The sequence below is a fragment of the Opisthorchis viverrini genome (assembly GCF_000715545.1).
Source record: "Opisthorchis viverrini unplaced genomic scaffold opera_v5_274, whole genome shotgun sequence".
Lineage (NCBI taxonomy): Eukaryota > Metazoa > Platyhelminthes > Trematoda > Opisthorchiida > Opisthorchiidae > Opisthorchis > Opisthorchis viverrini.
In genome coordinates, this window is record NW_008751934.1 from 316,747 (window position 1) to 332,980 (window position 16,234).

Sequence of the window (16,234 nt, forward strand, 5' to 3'; positions counted from 1 at the left end):
TCCGTCTATCCACCGGTTGTTATGGGTCAATCAGTCACCAGCCTGTCTGTCTATCTATTGTCAGCTTTTCTCCCTTGAGGTCGATCAGTCTAAATTTTCAAACGGGAGGGTTAGAGACGAAAACAATGAGCTGGTGTTTGCTTTCGTGAAATGATTCAGAGTCGGAAACACAATATCCAAACATTTCGTATCTGTCAAGATGGATTACATGTGAGATGTTTAGGATTTACCAATTTCTGGGAGTGAGCAGCCAGTATTGAGATGGGAGTCTATGCAGATGAATTACTTTTTAATACATTCATCGATCCCGTCATGTTAGAAAAGCAAAGTACCTCTTTATCCCAAGGAAGAAGTTGACGAACAAAGTGGTTCCTACAGTTAGTTCACTATCCTCCTCCGCGGCTACTGGTCTTTCGAACACCTAGGACACTAGGAAGCAATATTTAGTGTAACTGACGAAACGTACTGCAGCTGCATCCCTTAAATCCATTTTAACGAAATTGGTACTATGTTTATATGTAGTGTGAGAAAACATCAAGTTCTTTCATAATATTTTTTCTTGCCACAAATCTTTGGATCGCGCAACACTTTCTTCAAAAAAGACATCAGACAGAGGGCTATTTTCCCGGACAGGCCGCAAGTAAGGCGTACCACTTCCTGAAGGTGTCAAAAGGAATGCAGTAAGGTGGATGTTAGTTCTGCAAGATGCTTGTAAACAGAACTTCAGATCCAGTTATGGAAACTGTTAAGTTGCCTACCTCATATCCATCACCAGCATTTTAAACCAAAAATACGATAACCCATGATCGCTATATATGCATATATATAACCTACCTCAGTTTACTTGCAGTTGAGAATGAAGAACAAGCTCTTTCGCGCAGTCACACTGGTGGCAAAAGCAGAACGACCTGCAAATCATATCGGTTAGGAACTGCTGTCCATGTGTTCCGGCTAACTCTCTAGAAATGACCCTATGGTTTTCCTCGACCTTTCGATGACTACCTCATTGTTACTCGGCGTTAAAGTGGGTTGATAGAATAGGGTTCAGCCTGAGTTCTTAAGGAAAAATAATAAAAAGTGCTATCAGGATGTTTAAACATATTTGTGTAAAGGAGTTTCTGAAAGACCTATTCTACTTGTGATCATTTTAATAAATTACCAGTCATGAATCCCGCATCCTTGAGTGCTGGTATGCTTTGCTTATTGACCTATCATTGTAATTTTCTAGAAAATACCGTTTAGACCTCCACAGGGCTCATCCGGATATATCAACATGATTTGCATTCCGTCAACTCATGTGTTCTTTCTCAGTTCGTAAGTGATCAGTAATGCAGCCCAACGCCAATATCCTGTACGTGGAATGCATGTGATTCAATGGAACCACTTGGCTTTTAGCCAACAAAAATCCGAACACCGACTGAAGGCTACCAAGTCCGATGCAGTCCTTTTTCCTTTTCCAAATGCAAACAAACGAACACGTGACAACTTGGATAAACGTGAACAATTTCCGAAGTCCGAAACGATACACTGATTCACAGGTGTGCCACAATGTGGGCGAATTAACAAGTGCCGAGACTTGCTCCGAAAAGTGCATTAAATCTCTCGCTTTACTGTTGTATTACCTGGACATTTGGGCCAAAGTGGACGTTACCTTGTAAATTTGCGGTGAAGTCAACGGGGTGCGGAATGCAACTAAAGCACAGTAACAACCTGTTTTAAGTGTTTTAAGTTTGATCATCGGGCAATACGGTAGAACTTCGAGAAAGACCGAGATATTCTGGCGAAGGGTTAATATGTTGCTACTTCTAAGAACTCTAGTTGAAGGGAAAGTACTGATTATATTAATCAGTACTTTCCCTTGATATTCCCATGATTTTTTCAGATAACTGACACTTAAATCATTGGTAAGACACAGACAAGCTGTTTTCGTTTACTGGGAGTTCCAGAAGACCTGTACCGAGGTGCATATATCTGCGGCCGCCTTAAGAAGAACAAATTCCTCTGAAGTGGAAGGGGAAAATCGGCTTATTTGCGCCCGGTTTTGTCATACGGTTTGTTTATCATCTTTCCAGGGAAAGTTGGGAGGCCACTTTCCACAGGTTACCTCAGGATGGCCATGATGAGGGTGTACCCGCTGCATTCCATAGAAACTTCAGGTTGCCAGGGAAATTCTAGAGATGCACCCTCGAGTGGCCAGTAGGATGTTACTTATGTCATATGCCCTTCTTGAACTTTTCTCAAAAAGTGAATTAAAGATAACAACACCCCAGGGCGCGAATGACGGTCAGTGGGCACACCCTGGTAACCGACACAAGAGACACCCCAGCTTCACAAAGTTTGGAGCGCTTGCACTCAGTTGAAGAGGTGTAAATCCCGGACCACCACGTTTCTCAACCACAAGAGAGCAAACGAGTCATGCTGTTGGACTACTTGTCAGAGACGGACACCTCGAGCTGGATTTAACAACGTCAATTGACAGCTGTTGTCTCCAACAAGTCTGCTTCTCTTTGTGTATACATTAAGCCCTTGAAATCTAGTCCGGTTTATAACTGCATTTAGTTAGGGATGATGCATCTAAAAAGTTAGATGTACCGACAGAATGTAGCCACAATTACCCACGATTGCCCACGGCTCCAGCGGACGTCATCGTTACAGTCATCTCCGAAGACCTACTGGTACACGCGAAAATCTTCTTAGAACACTAGTCTACACCACGCAACTGTAGAGACACTGAATAGGTTGTCCAGCTCTCCAAATTGATGTTACAAACATGTCCCGAAATCCCATGAGAATTTCGTAAAAATATCATGAAAATTTTAAGCATATTTGCCATGATTTCTATGAATAGGGAGACTTGTGGTGAATTCGCTGTCTTATCGAGATATCTGACAATTTTTTCGTATGTTCACTTTCGAGCAAAAAAAGACGATGAGTCGAACAAAGCACTCAACTTCAAAACGATTCTGATATGTGTCCAGCTCAATCAAGTAATCTCAATCCTCGTGCAACACCAGGCAATTAGTCAACCACTATCAGAATAACAGGCTAGCGGAGTCGACAGCCAGCAATGTTCTTACCCGCGGAATATTCTCATCTGAATGGTAACTTAAAAATAAACAAATCGCTCGTCCTAGGTTAGATCACTACTGCCACCTAACCCCAGAAACCTCTTTTCATTTACAAAACTGCATCTCGTACTACATACTCGACCTTTTGTGTATTCAAAAAATTAGGACGAAAGGTGATAAGTAACTGAGCGTTTTCGGTGTGTAAGATCCATAATTTTACCCGCCGGTGAGATTTTGTCTCGAGAAGGATGTCAACGTAAATTCTACAGATCCCGCAACAAACCACAAATAACCAGCTATTCAACCAGATAGAGCACCTAAAACATCCACATCATCTCACAGTGTTGCTGAAAAATCTTTGACAGCCCATGACTGGTTTCGCCCTTCTTGGGGCTCATCAGGTAGGCGCAGTCCCCGAGTTTCCGTCAACCTTACGTTCTACTTGAACCCAAATGGGACTCTTGTCGAGAAATGCACTCATTTGCAAATCAATTTGGATTTCACGAGAGACTCAACTGAATCTCTCGTTTATGCTATTCTACAACTGAATGTGCTGCACACAGGCCACAGCACCTGTCTCCACTTCTGCTAACTTAACTCCGTCCACCCATATGTCCACATGACTGTTCCCCTCGAGGCTTGCTATTGGTCGACCATTTCCAAGAACCGATTCCTCTCGATAATTTGAGCCTTCGCTTGGATTTTTGTCAAGAAAATAACACTTTGAAGAGTGGACCAGCTTTCTTCAATTTCTTCAAACCTACGTGGTCAACGAAGTAGATGTACATACATTTGTTCACGGTGGATTCTGGCAAGTAGTTTGAATTTTTCATCATGAGGTCACAATCAGAACGAGCAAACCCTCAAATACTTACTCTATTTTTTTAATCGTGTGATTATGCATAATCGCTTTTGCACTCTCCTAAAATCTAGTCGTTTTCAAAGGATAGAAACGTTTCCATTCAAGTGAATTTTTTGGGAGTTTTAGCTTATTTTATGCTCTGGCATTTTTCCTGTTTTCACATGTCACAAAATCCGTAGAAAACAAACACAAGGCTAAAGTATCAGTGTTCGACTGGGAGTTCATGGAGAGTTGCGAGTCAAGAATGATACATTTTTGGATAAATATGTATATTTTTTTCCTTTCAAGCTCCAGGTTAGAACTCATTAAATGTATACCTAAAAAACTATTCCGTTATCCCAGTGTTTTTGGATCCACAGAATTTTGTACATAAATTCCACTTAACTCAAAGGCCTTTGGAATGCCCGGTTGGTCTGTCCTGCCTCTGGAGTATTCAGGAATTTCAGATGCTCAGCTTGGTCTATTTATTTGCCGAATCATCTAGTTCGCAAATTAAAGTGTGAAATTCATTCTTGAAAAAACAGTAAGGTGGCGTTAATTTGTCACTGAAAAAGATGCTATGTTTGAAATTAAAGATTTTTTCGAATGATGTTTGTGAGTTTCACAGGTGACGAGAAACCGGGACCACAAACCGTTGAGGGAAACAAGGATGTTTGTGACGTACCAATTGAAACAAACGCAGATGAAGTTTGTTCCAATTCTCGGATTTTTCCATGTCGCTGTTTTGTAATGCATTTATTTCCAGACGGGGATCACAAACACAGATCTTTTTAATCTTTACCACGCACGGGTTGCAGCTTCACATAGTGGATTAGGTTTGCTTTGTACACTTAACTTCATTGCGGATGGGAGTCGCCATCGAGACTTATGTATTCCTAACCGGACTATTCGGCTCCTAAATGTAATGACAATGAGTTTTCGAGATTTCCCTTTTTGTGCTGCATCAGACAGCAAAGCTTACAATTCACATAACAATGAAAAAACGGAAAGATAATTAATAGTTAGAATGAAAATAGACGTAGATTTCATCACGCAAGTTCTTCACGTGTTAGGACATAAAACAATTAGTTTTCGAAATTGGGCAAACTTAAGTAAAACTTCCTGAAGCAGCCTGTGATAAAAACATGGAGCTCGACATTTGGTGCCGTCAGTCTCCCATTCATAACTAATCTGTGTTTGGGGACTTTCACTTTGTTCAACTTTTCCGCTAGTTAACCTACGCAGGCTACACGTGGAATTTGTGGCTACGTGTTGTCGGAATATATGGGTAAATTTGTAGGTGGCTGCTGCAAATACACGTGACTGAATCGTGTTTATCGTTTTAAACCAGCATGCCCACGCTGGTCCGAAACTGCACGCACACCATCTTTTTACATGGCTCAAACAGGTGCGGGGTTGAACGACACCTTGCACATAAATTGGTACATACACATAGACCACCGCATACTGCGCAGAATCTTCGCATCGATTATTTTATATAGTTTTCTTGGCCGAGCGAATGACTAACCTCATCAAGCAAGCGAACAGAATCTACCTGGCGCTCACACGACCGGCTTGCCCTGTCGTTTTGACCAAATCAGGCGCGTACAAAGCGATTGCTACTACTGTCAGACGCACTCTCCACCAAAACGGTATTCGCACGCACTACCCACACGCAAACACACTAACACGTGTACACGCGTACCGGCCCGGCGTGCGTTCGTTTCGATTTGGTAACGTTGGCCAATCTCCTGATGACCGTGTGTGTATGTACGCACATTAGTTCACGTGTGCGGCGTTGGTGCCCCTGGCTGCGACATGTCCTAGATCTTATGTCCGTCACGCGCTTCTCGCTTAGTGGTTTGAGCGCACGCGCAAGCAACAGCTGTGCGTCACAGCGACGCCAGTCCTCCTCGTGTCGGTCCATCGGAGGGTTGAATGCACCCTTTCTGTGACCTTACTGTATCGACTCAACGCCCAACCAACTCTGTTCAGACCATGCAAATTCTATCAGGCTAAAGTGGATTGTTTACCAGTCACTGCATCATTTCATCCTCTAGGACCGTGCTGGAGTTCGAACAAACCAGGAGACATCAAATATCCAAGGTCAGATTGTCACACTTCTAACATGGATCAAGGGGATAACAAAACGGAAGGCCCTCCATTGACACCCGTACAACCGAGGAGGTTACTATCATGCTCCTCAGTGATGCCAGGCTCAATGGCGGAAAATCAAGGAATTGGGCCACAAACAAGTGGGACCAGTCCTTTCCAGCTATCCCGACAAATTTTGCACACTTTCGCAGCCTATCAAATGAGCGAAGGCCCACGCTCAAACGAAGAAACATATGACACTAGACCATTTCGTTCTGAACCTTCTGCATCCGATATCCAGGCTCTAACTCAACATTTACTTGCCTTGACAAATTCCAGTACATCTCCCGATGTATTTGCCGGTTCACTTCTCCATATTCATTCCGATGAAGCGGACAAATGGAAGAGGCACAGCGGTCGGAGTTTGAATGCCTCGCCAACTCATCACACGTGTGATCACACAAATGATGGAACCAGCTCTGTCAGTATGTCTCCCAATGCGCTGTGCAGTGCTGAAGGTGTGAACGCTTTGAATCGACTAGCCTCATTATCAAAGGCCTGGTCGTCAACCTCCCCTTCAGCTATGGCAGCTCTAGCACAACTAACCTTACTCGGTTTATCACCATCAGTAACACCAACCCGTGAGAGCTCGGTTACAAACATGCCTTTACCCGGTGATTCTAATGGAACGCAGAGTGCATTTAGTCCGAAAACTTCCAAAAACTTGGACTTTGATCCATCAACGCCAAACGGCTGCAGCTCGAAAAACTCACATATCGTCGATCAGTCTTCAAATCACTCACCTCCGTAAGTCCTTTGATCTTCAGGAAGCACGTATTCTACATGTATTATTCATAGGATTCGTTTCGGTGAAACGGACTGGTTCCTAGAAATGTTCATTTTATCACTGGGGTGAATTTACTGGTCAAACTTTCGTCAAACTTTCCAAAGTCCTACACGCGCCTCAGTCTTCATTATATAACTTGGAGGCTTGTCGATCTTTTGGGTCGTGTTAGGCTCTACCTCTCTGAGTGGCATATTGGACGTACAAACCCAAAGGAAATATTCTTGGAAACCTGACTGATATCGTAGCATCGTATCATCAGCCATTATAGGGAATCCTAGATGTCCATTATCTTTGTGCTAACATTAACCTTTATTGAAAAAATGCAGCATAAGGCAATTTTACCGAATACATGCTCCATGTGCTTCGGAAATTACGAATTAAAGGGCTGTTTGTGGCACACCTAATAAAAACAAGCCCGGAGCTAGAAAAAAACCATTTCACATGTTGCGCGCGATACAGTCAACTCTGTCTGTCGTTTTTCAAATATAAAGAATAATAGGATACGAAATCTATTTTTTTTTCAGTCGCTCGAAGGCACCCCCTTCACAGAGTCCATAAAGTCTGGTTTTACAACTACACCGGTAATGTTTGATCTGTGCAAACTACAACCATCCTTAGATCCCAGCCAAGTTGGTTGGGACTGACTGTCTGTAAAGGGTAACTCAGTCAAAATGAGTTGCTTGTTAGAGTGTTCAAAAATGCGACACTGGCTTTGAGTAGTGAAAATGCTTATATGCTTCAAACAGTAGTTGAAAACCCGTAGACTATCCAGTCTACTTCGATTACTGGCTAGGCTTCAATGTGCGTGATATTTGTTTATTGTGTTTCGCATGTGGAAAGTTTGCAGCACTGCATCGTTCCCGCTTATCCTCATCTCAGTTGCTGATTATCTGAAGTCTATTTTTGTCAAAATTCAACTCTGGATTTGCGCCCCTATTTACCAGCATAGTTTTAACATTCGAATTTGGCATCCCAGAATTGGGCTTGGCATGTTTGATTCGCAAGAGTATGGAAGTAGTCTCGCTGGGCCTCCCATCTTAGTAAAATATTTTGTGGTATGTAAAAAATTGTTCCGTTGAGGACTTATGTGTTGTGCTAGTGAGAGTTATCTCAGAGCTCAGGTAATTAGATTAGTCTTCAGATATGTTACCCTGAACTGTTGACTAATAACGACCGCTCGAGTATGTACCTTATAGGGTTGCAACGCATCTTAAGGCGGGACCAACTGACGAGACAGTGTTATGCAGCAAATTACACTCTTCGGCAGTACCAACACCAAACAGAACTTAGTACCACCGTCCCCATTCGCCAATCCCTAAAGGCAGGGACATCATTTAATATGGTTCTGTTGCGTAGTTCACATGTCTTGAAGTGGCACACTTCCGGGGGACCAAGACAGTTTATCGTGATAGTACCTGTGGGTCTAGCAGGATAAATTCCTGGGATAAGACGGTCCCAGCAGGGCATGTGACGAAAGACCGATAAGACTATTACGGTCCTGCTTAGAAGTTTGAGTGGCTGTGCCGAGTACCTCTGGGGAAACTAGTTTGTACCTAGATTCCTGAGTTTAGAATGATGCACTAATAGAATCGTCGTTTGCTTTCAATTGTTCATCAGTGTGGTGAGTACGTGCTGTTTGAAGAAGTTGAAACATTTCAGTGAATCGAAAGATGGCTATGCTCACCAAATCCGATTTTTAAGAACTGATAGGTTAAATCACTTCCAACCTCAAATTCATGTATGTGAAGATAGGTGGTTTCGGTCGTTTTTCACTCGTATATCCGTGACGAGGTTACTGTTGTTGTTGATGATCCCTTAGAAGTGGACGTCGACCAATTTTTCGGCTCAGAAGGTTTCGATTCCAATGATTAGTTTAACAGTGGATGTTCTCGTGAGTGATGTTCCCCCGTCGTTCTTACTAATTCATTAAAAATACACTCCATCGCCCCAAATATTTTGTACAAGAAGGATTTTACATTAACGGTTTTCTAGCATGCGTCTTTCAGATACTGGACCTATGCTGACTTGACTGATTGTATGCGAATTTCCTGAAAATGACAGGTACTCTCGTTTCTCATGTCAAAATAGGAACTGCTTGATAGACTATGTACTTTGTAGACCAGCAAATATTAACGCATCAGGTTCTGACCTTCCTACCGGCTATGTATCAATGATTAAGTCTGGGGCAGAAATGACAAATGCCTAAATTACTATTTTCTGTATGTTACAAAGTATCGAAGTTAAGTTCTCTCCTTCATATGAGCTAAACCCAATCCCGACCTCATTTAGAACTGGCTACCCGTTACAGCGAACAACGTTTGTGCCACAAGACTGACTTGTGTCAAGCCCAGGATTTATCCCATTCGAAATCCGGCCGATTTCGCTCAATGCTCCTGGGCATAGAACATTTCTATCACTTTATGGCAGTCGTGTAATCGGACGCGTTCATCTTATCGGATCTACTCTGGTGATCTTTTATCCATCGATCTTTCTTCGGGAGGATTATCTCTTCAAAGTAAGGCCACGAAACATGGCTTCAAGTTAGCAGAATCTCGACAGCTAGTCGGCGTTTTGTTTCCTTGGTCTCTCCTATTTAGGCTGAGGGATATACCCAGGCATACATCTTTCGGTCATTAGATATAAGTTTCTACTCGTTGGAACTTCCAGGTTCCGGTGTTCTGTTTTTCCTTGATTGGTCCAATAATTCTTGACTCTACCATCCAGTCTACTTCATTCACATCTTTATTGTGCGCCGAAAAAATATTGCCCGCTTTCTTTATTCGTGTTAAAAATTAATGTCACACAATAGTGAGAAATCTATCATTGAACTGACGTGTGATAACCTATGATCCGGCAATATTAGAAGAGTAATACGCTTCAAGAAGCACGCTTCAAGGTTTCGCATAATCCACATTACAGTGAAGGTTGACATTGCGCGTACAACAGAAACTCCATTTTTCGACGGAACGAGCGTTTATTGGATTTTGGAGATCCTCTTACTGAAAATCTGCAAGTTAAATATGCATACTGGAAGGAGTGACGTCAGAACCAAATGCAGAATGTTTCATTATTCGGGGACTTCATGTCAGGCTAGGAGAGCGGTATGCAGCATGACCTCATATCGATAGGCCTGTTTGTATTACCAGTTCGTGTTTCAGTTTTTATGGAAATGAAATAATTATGCTTGCTTGGGATGCCAAGTTTTGTGGGCTTTCGCCTTCCTGTCCTATGTTGACATTCGATCCTGTATGTTAATGGTGTGACCAGTGTCATCAGACTGATCATGATCTCTAATATAATTGTTCTCTACCACGTCGCAGTGTAAACCAGCGAACACACAATCTTGCTTGTTTAATAATCCTATCCACAGCATAGCGCGCGTGCAGTGAGGATAACAGACTAACAGACTAAGCCTGGTTCCTTTATCCATGTTCTTTAGAATGACAAGAATTGTTCAACTTAGTGCACCCTTTTGTTGACCCGTCATCTCGTCCCAACCAAAGGCGATGGCGCCCGGAAATGGTTCACTTCTGATTGCTACGGAAGGTCGGTCACGAATCCAACTTCTGATCAAAGGTCAACTATTGTGTGTTGATGAGCTCTTAGTGTAAACACACTATGCAGAGATGTAAGCCATGATATAAGCTATCAGCTGTCCACAGTGACAAAACAGCTGACACAATGGCCTGGTTACCACATCAGGCTCACTTGATGGTTAACCCTCGATTCCAGCGGGACCGTTTCGGCCACAACATAATATCATTTGATGCTTGTCCAGCTTGTGCTGATGACCGGCAGTTTAGGTTGCAAAAATGATGCGAGCAATTAATTCAACAAGTTTACTCAATCTTATTCTGAAGGTGAGTTCAAACGTTTCCTCAATTCTTATTCATCTAATTATAAAATATAGGTAAGCGAAATTCGCTCGAGAACGATGAAACATTTTCCCCGACTGCCAGTTTCAATTCATCATAGGACAACTGGATTTGGAGTTTACTCGGGTCAGCTCCAAAATCTTCCCCCAGTATTCAGCTTCCCTTGAAAATAAATTGTTATACTATGATAACGGTGCTTGTATGATAAGCCTGCAGATGCAATGATGATGGAATCCCCCTTGGGCACTGTTTTACGTTGATTTCTATCCGGAACGTGCTTTGTGTGAAAACGGGTCTACGGTACTGGTCTAGATTTTTATAAGGTTAACTGTGACTCGAACTTCAAGACATTATGTGATCAGTTTTTCCTACACAAAAAACCGCGGTTTAAACAAGCTACACCCCACCATCATGTTCGGACATTTCTACTGATAATAATGCCATTCGCTAACTGATCAAGTTACAGATGTTCTCAACGTTGTCTTAGGTCCTGAGACGTTAAAATACCAAAAACACCGACATCTCACCAGAGTGTTGTACAGAATGCCAGGAATTCTTGCAAGCCGATGGGATGTAATGTTGCTCTTTGGTTACCACTGATCGTACTGACCACACTTGTTCAGATTTGTCTGTACCGGCAACTTGTCTGAATGGGCTATGCAGACGATATTATTATTATTTTTGTAAACCGAAGTGTGGGGGCGAGAAGGCTCAAGTGGTTAGAGCGCGAATTTACGGATCGGAAGGTCCATGGTTTGAACCCGACTTCTGCCTCTCGACTTTCCCTGTCTAGACTTGGGCAACCTGCCAGTATCCCAGCCATCATTCTTCCTTCGGGTGACATGGCAGCTGGGCACCGAAATGGTTTTACGGCTGGAAGAGATAGTATTACCTCTGATCAGCATAATTTGAGTTTCCTTATCGAAAAAGTAGCTACCCGAAACGCTAAATGTTCACAGACCTTGCTACTTTGATAGCAGCAACAACGAGGTCCGCGTACGTTGCACTGTCTCATGAGTGGAAGTTGAACCTTCCTACTTATAGGAGCAGAGACTGCGTCAATCAGGTAACTAACTTCATTCGTCAGTACCCCGAATTTCGACAAACATCTCTTCTTTATATCTTCCTTACTGTGTCCTAATGTTTTGTACAACGTGACTGAACATGCCAACTGGCTTTACGCTAAAGTCCCTTGCCCGGTTCATTCTGATAACAAGCACTCTGCTGAAAATTTATTGGAGTACAGCACAAAATTGTGGAGCAGCCTAGTTCCTTCTTATTAAATTCCTTCGACACGTGGACCAATAGTTTTCTTCGATAGATACCTAAACGATCGACAAATGCACTAAACTGAACTAACTGACTAAGACCAGCCATTCCGAAAGAATGGCCTAAATAAAGGAGATAAACACCGCCCAGATCCTAAAGGACCATCCTCCTCCTCCTCCTCCTCCTCCTCCTCATCATCATCATCATCATCATCATCATCATCATCATCATCATCATCATCATCATCATCGTCATCATCATCATCATCAGCAGCATCATCATCATCATCATCTTCATCAGCATCATTGACAACATGACATCAGTGTTCAACACCGATTCATCCTAAAGGAACACCATGAACTTGACTGCTACCTCTCGTCTTGAATAATTAAACCCGCCATAGTTCGTTGATGAAGGCATGATGGATAAGTTAAGCCGAAAAAACAGAGAAATTGAGAAAATGTTACATGACATATCATTCCGTGAAACTTTATGAACCTTGGGAAGATATGGCTTCTGATTATTTCGGCTATAGTGTTTTCAATGTTGTACCTTCTCCAACTATTCACGATTATTTCAGTCGCAATTATTACTTCAGGCTGGAAGTCGTATACCGATTCTGTTTACCGAAATTCGCCAATTCACCTTGCAACCATTAAAAATAATCGTTTAAAAGACACTGACGGTCTCAGTTGAACTCAACCCATAAGGACGCAAATTTTGCCGCTGGCATGCACGCTGCTTCGCATGATAGCCATATTCAAACCAGGTGAAAATATATCTTTGACGATTTTGTTCCACATTGATGTGTTTAAGATCAACCCACTGAGAACCTTATTGAACAATCGTTTGGAGATATTGGTAATCACCCGTTGCCTCGTACAATCCGAAAAAAGAATGTAAGTTACCGCAAACAGGCCACCCTTGAGTTCTTCAGTGATGAGCGGTTGGAAACACCCAAAAGGCTTCCCAAAGCCAGATGTGATGACTTCATAGGACAGCCCGCAACAAGCGTCCGTGGTTAGCGTTTTAAAGAGCTCTACGATGTCCACGACTATATTCACCATCAATACAAGAATGCCTACTGAATTAAGCACCACATATGCAACATAACTGCGCACCTTTTGTGCAATCTGTGCAATTGCCCTTAAACTTCTCTGTGACACTAGAGACACCGTAGATCAACAAGATACCCATACCACGAAAGATGACCGTTGATTCTCACGGATCTTATTATTACACTTCATCACACCTTCCTTTCCGCGATGCCTTTGATTAGAAAAACCGCTTTTTCAGGATGTTTAAGTTACCTGTTGTGACGGGCACTCTATTCAAACTCGTCTACATGGCAAACCCCCCATTCTTTCCAAAACAGTCTGTCCGCCAGGTGATGCGCTTTGAAACTCTGGGTGCATATCATCTGTAAGGAGCGTCAATCATCCGTTACCCAATATTCTGGATTAGATGCGTGGGTCAGCTTGTTAGAGAACCATTCAACCATCTTGATGTATCATTGCTACTGACTTGAACCAATAATTAGCCAACAGGATTTCGCAGGTTTATTGAAAGTTCACAGAGTACTGGGTCTTCTTATATATTTGCTGAACTCACACAACCCTAATGTATTGTAGCCCTGGTCACTCAGACTGGCGTGCGATTTTCTTGTTTGACAGCATTGTTGTGAAATATATGCGCTTCATAGTCTTACCTCCAGAAGAGAGGAATCGAGGGTTGACTCCTTTTTTATGAAGTTCCACATTATCAGTTAACTGAGACAAGGTTTTCAGTCCTGAATATTTTCACCTAATCGAAATCCAGATGGATTTCATTCGAAAAGCATTGTTTCACATTGTTTCCGCATCACCGATTTTCCAGGAATGGTTCATGCAGTACCTACTTCCAGCAGGCGCTGAGGATGGCTGTTGCCACCTAGAAAGCAAATGCATCATCACGGTTCAAAAATAACGGAATGCATGTGGTGTTTAAAAAGGAAACTTATTAAGCTAAATTTTAGGCAACTCAGGTGTTTGTCGCTCTTGTCCCTAATGCGAGCCTCTGTTTGACTTGAGCGTATAGAAACCTCCCAGTTGAACAGTTGATAATATGGCAGAAGTGTGAAGCCTTTGAAGATTGCACTTCGGTAACCATGTATTCCGTCCGATGGATTAGTTGAGCGCATCGACTGCATGATAAATGGTTGTTTTTGGAGCTTTCATGTAGCAGCTGTAACATTCTTTATTAGTTGTATTTAGCTTGACCGAAACATTTCATGCTCTGATCTGTGTCACTCTGGGTTCGGATAGTGCTTACTTTCCAGTTGTCCGATTTGTGAACGGATTGGCCCTGTTCCTATTGCAAACTCGTTCTTGCAGTGACCAAAAACAGTTTCAGACTGGGACACACAGTAACCCTCCTGTCAAACGTTAGCAGAAGGACGATTTTTTACGTTGGATTCCCCTTCACGTTTTACTGTGACTTGTCTACTGAAAACTTACAAAATTTCTCTGTGACACTAGAGACACCGTAGATCAACAAGATACCCATACCACGAAAGATGACCGTTGATTCTCACGGATCTTATTATTACACTTCATCACACCTTCCTTTCCGCGATGCCTTTGATTAGAAAAACCGCTTTTTCAGGATGTTTAAGTTACCTGTTGTGACGGGCACTCTATTCAAACTCGTCTACATGGCAAACCCCCCATTCTTTCCAAAACAGTCTGTCCGCCAGGTGATGCGCTTTGAAACTCTGGGTGCATATCATCTGTAAGGAGCGTCAATCATCCGTTACCCAATATTCTGGATTAGATGCGTGGGTCAGCTTGTTAGAGAACCATTCAACCATCTTGATGTATCATTGCTACTGACTTGAACCAATAATTAGCTAACAGGATTTCGCAGGTTTATTGAAAGTTCACAGAGTACTGGGTCTTCTTATATATTTGCTGAACTCACACAACCCTAATGTATTGTAGCCCTGGTCACTCAGACTGGCGTGCGATTTTCTTGTTTGACAGCATTGTTGTGAAATATATGCGCTTCATAGTCTTACCTCCAGAAGAGAGGAATCGAGGGTTGACTCCTTTTTTATGAAGTTCCACATTATCAGTTAACTGAGACAAGGTTTTCAGTCCTGAATATTTTCACCTAATCGAAATCCAGATGGATTTCATTCGAAAAGCATTGTTTCACATTGTTTCCGCATCACCGATTTTCCAGGAATGGTTCATGCAGTACCTACTTCCAGCAGGCGCTGAGGATGGCTGTTGCCACCTAGAAAGCAAATGCATCATCACGGTTCAAAAATAACGGAATGCATGTGGTGTTTAAAAAGGAAACTTATTAAGCTAAATTTTAGGCAACTCAGGTGTTTGTCGCTCTTGTCCCTAATGCGAGCCTCTGTTTGACTTGAGCGTATAGAAACCTCCCAGTTGAACAGTTGATAATATGGCAGAAGTGTGAAGCCTTTGAAGATTGCACTTCGGTAACCATGTATTCCGTCCGATGGATTAGTTGAGCGCATCGACTGCATGATAAATGGTTGTTTTTGGAGCTTTCATGTAGCAGCTGTAACATTCTTTATTAGTTGTATTTAGCTTGACCGAAACATTTCATGCTCTGATCTGTGTCACTCTGGGTTCGGATAGTGCTTACTTTCCAGTTGTCCGATTTGTGAACGGATTGGCCCTGTTCCTATTGCAAACTCGTTCTTGCAGTGACCAAAAACAGTTTCAGACTGGGACACACAGTAACCCTCCTGTCAAACGTTAGCAGAAGGACGATTTTTTACGTTGGATTCCCCTTCACGTTTTACTGTGACTTGTCTACTGAAAACTTACAAAATCACCATTTTCTGGTGGCTTGTTTGACGGATGCTTGGTTGTTTTAAGCGGTAATGTCACGATGATTAATTACTGTGCCCGGCTTAATAAGCTTTTGCGAATGGTGATCGTGATAGAGCAACTTAATATGATCGTCTACCGACATGTTTAACAAAGTGAGAAACCAAAACTGTAGCTGCAAATGTGATACACTTTAACTTAAGTTAGGTGCAGATGATGGCACCACATCAGATGCTTTCGTTTGACCTCCGAACCCAGTAACAATCGATACGTCGATATGGTCGATGGCTAGCACAGAAAAGGATGCACCTCAGTTGAACGTTGACCTTTTGTGCTCCAAACACTATGACAGCAGTTACTTTAGACAACGCCAATTTAAATTCAATTGTGCGTTT

The 16,234-nt window shown here is 42.4% G+C and overlaps 2 protein-coding genes across 2 annotated transcripts in view; one reads left to right on the forward strand and one right to left on the reverse strand.

Moving 5' to 3' along the window:
* Nucleotides 1–5,814: 5,814 nt before the first annotated feature.
* Nucleotides 5,815–16,234, forward strand: part of T265_14841 (hypothetical protein) — a gene marked incomplete at both ends in the record, with an annotated part of 38,732 nt that continues 28,312 nt past the window's right edge. Inside the window, one exon of the mRNA XM_009175499.1 lies at nucleotides 5,815–6,810. Within this exon, the coding sequence (XP_009173763.1) occupies nucleotides 5,816–6,810 (995 nt within the window). The remainder of the gene's footprint in view (nucleotides 6,811–16,234) is intronic.
* On the reverse strand, nucleotides 12,089–13,943 carry T265_09436 (hypothetical protein; the record flags this gene model as incomplete). Its single annotated transcript, XM_009175500.1, has 2 exons — nucleotides 12,089–12,285; nucleotides 13,892–13,943. 2 exons carry the CDS (start codon nucleotides 13,941–13,943, stop codon nucleotides 12,089–12,091), a joined length of 249 nt encoding a protein of 82 aa, XP_009173764.1.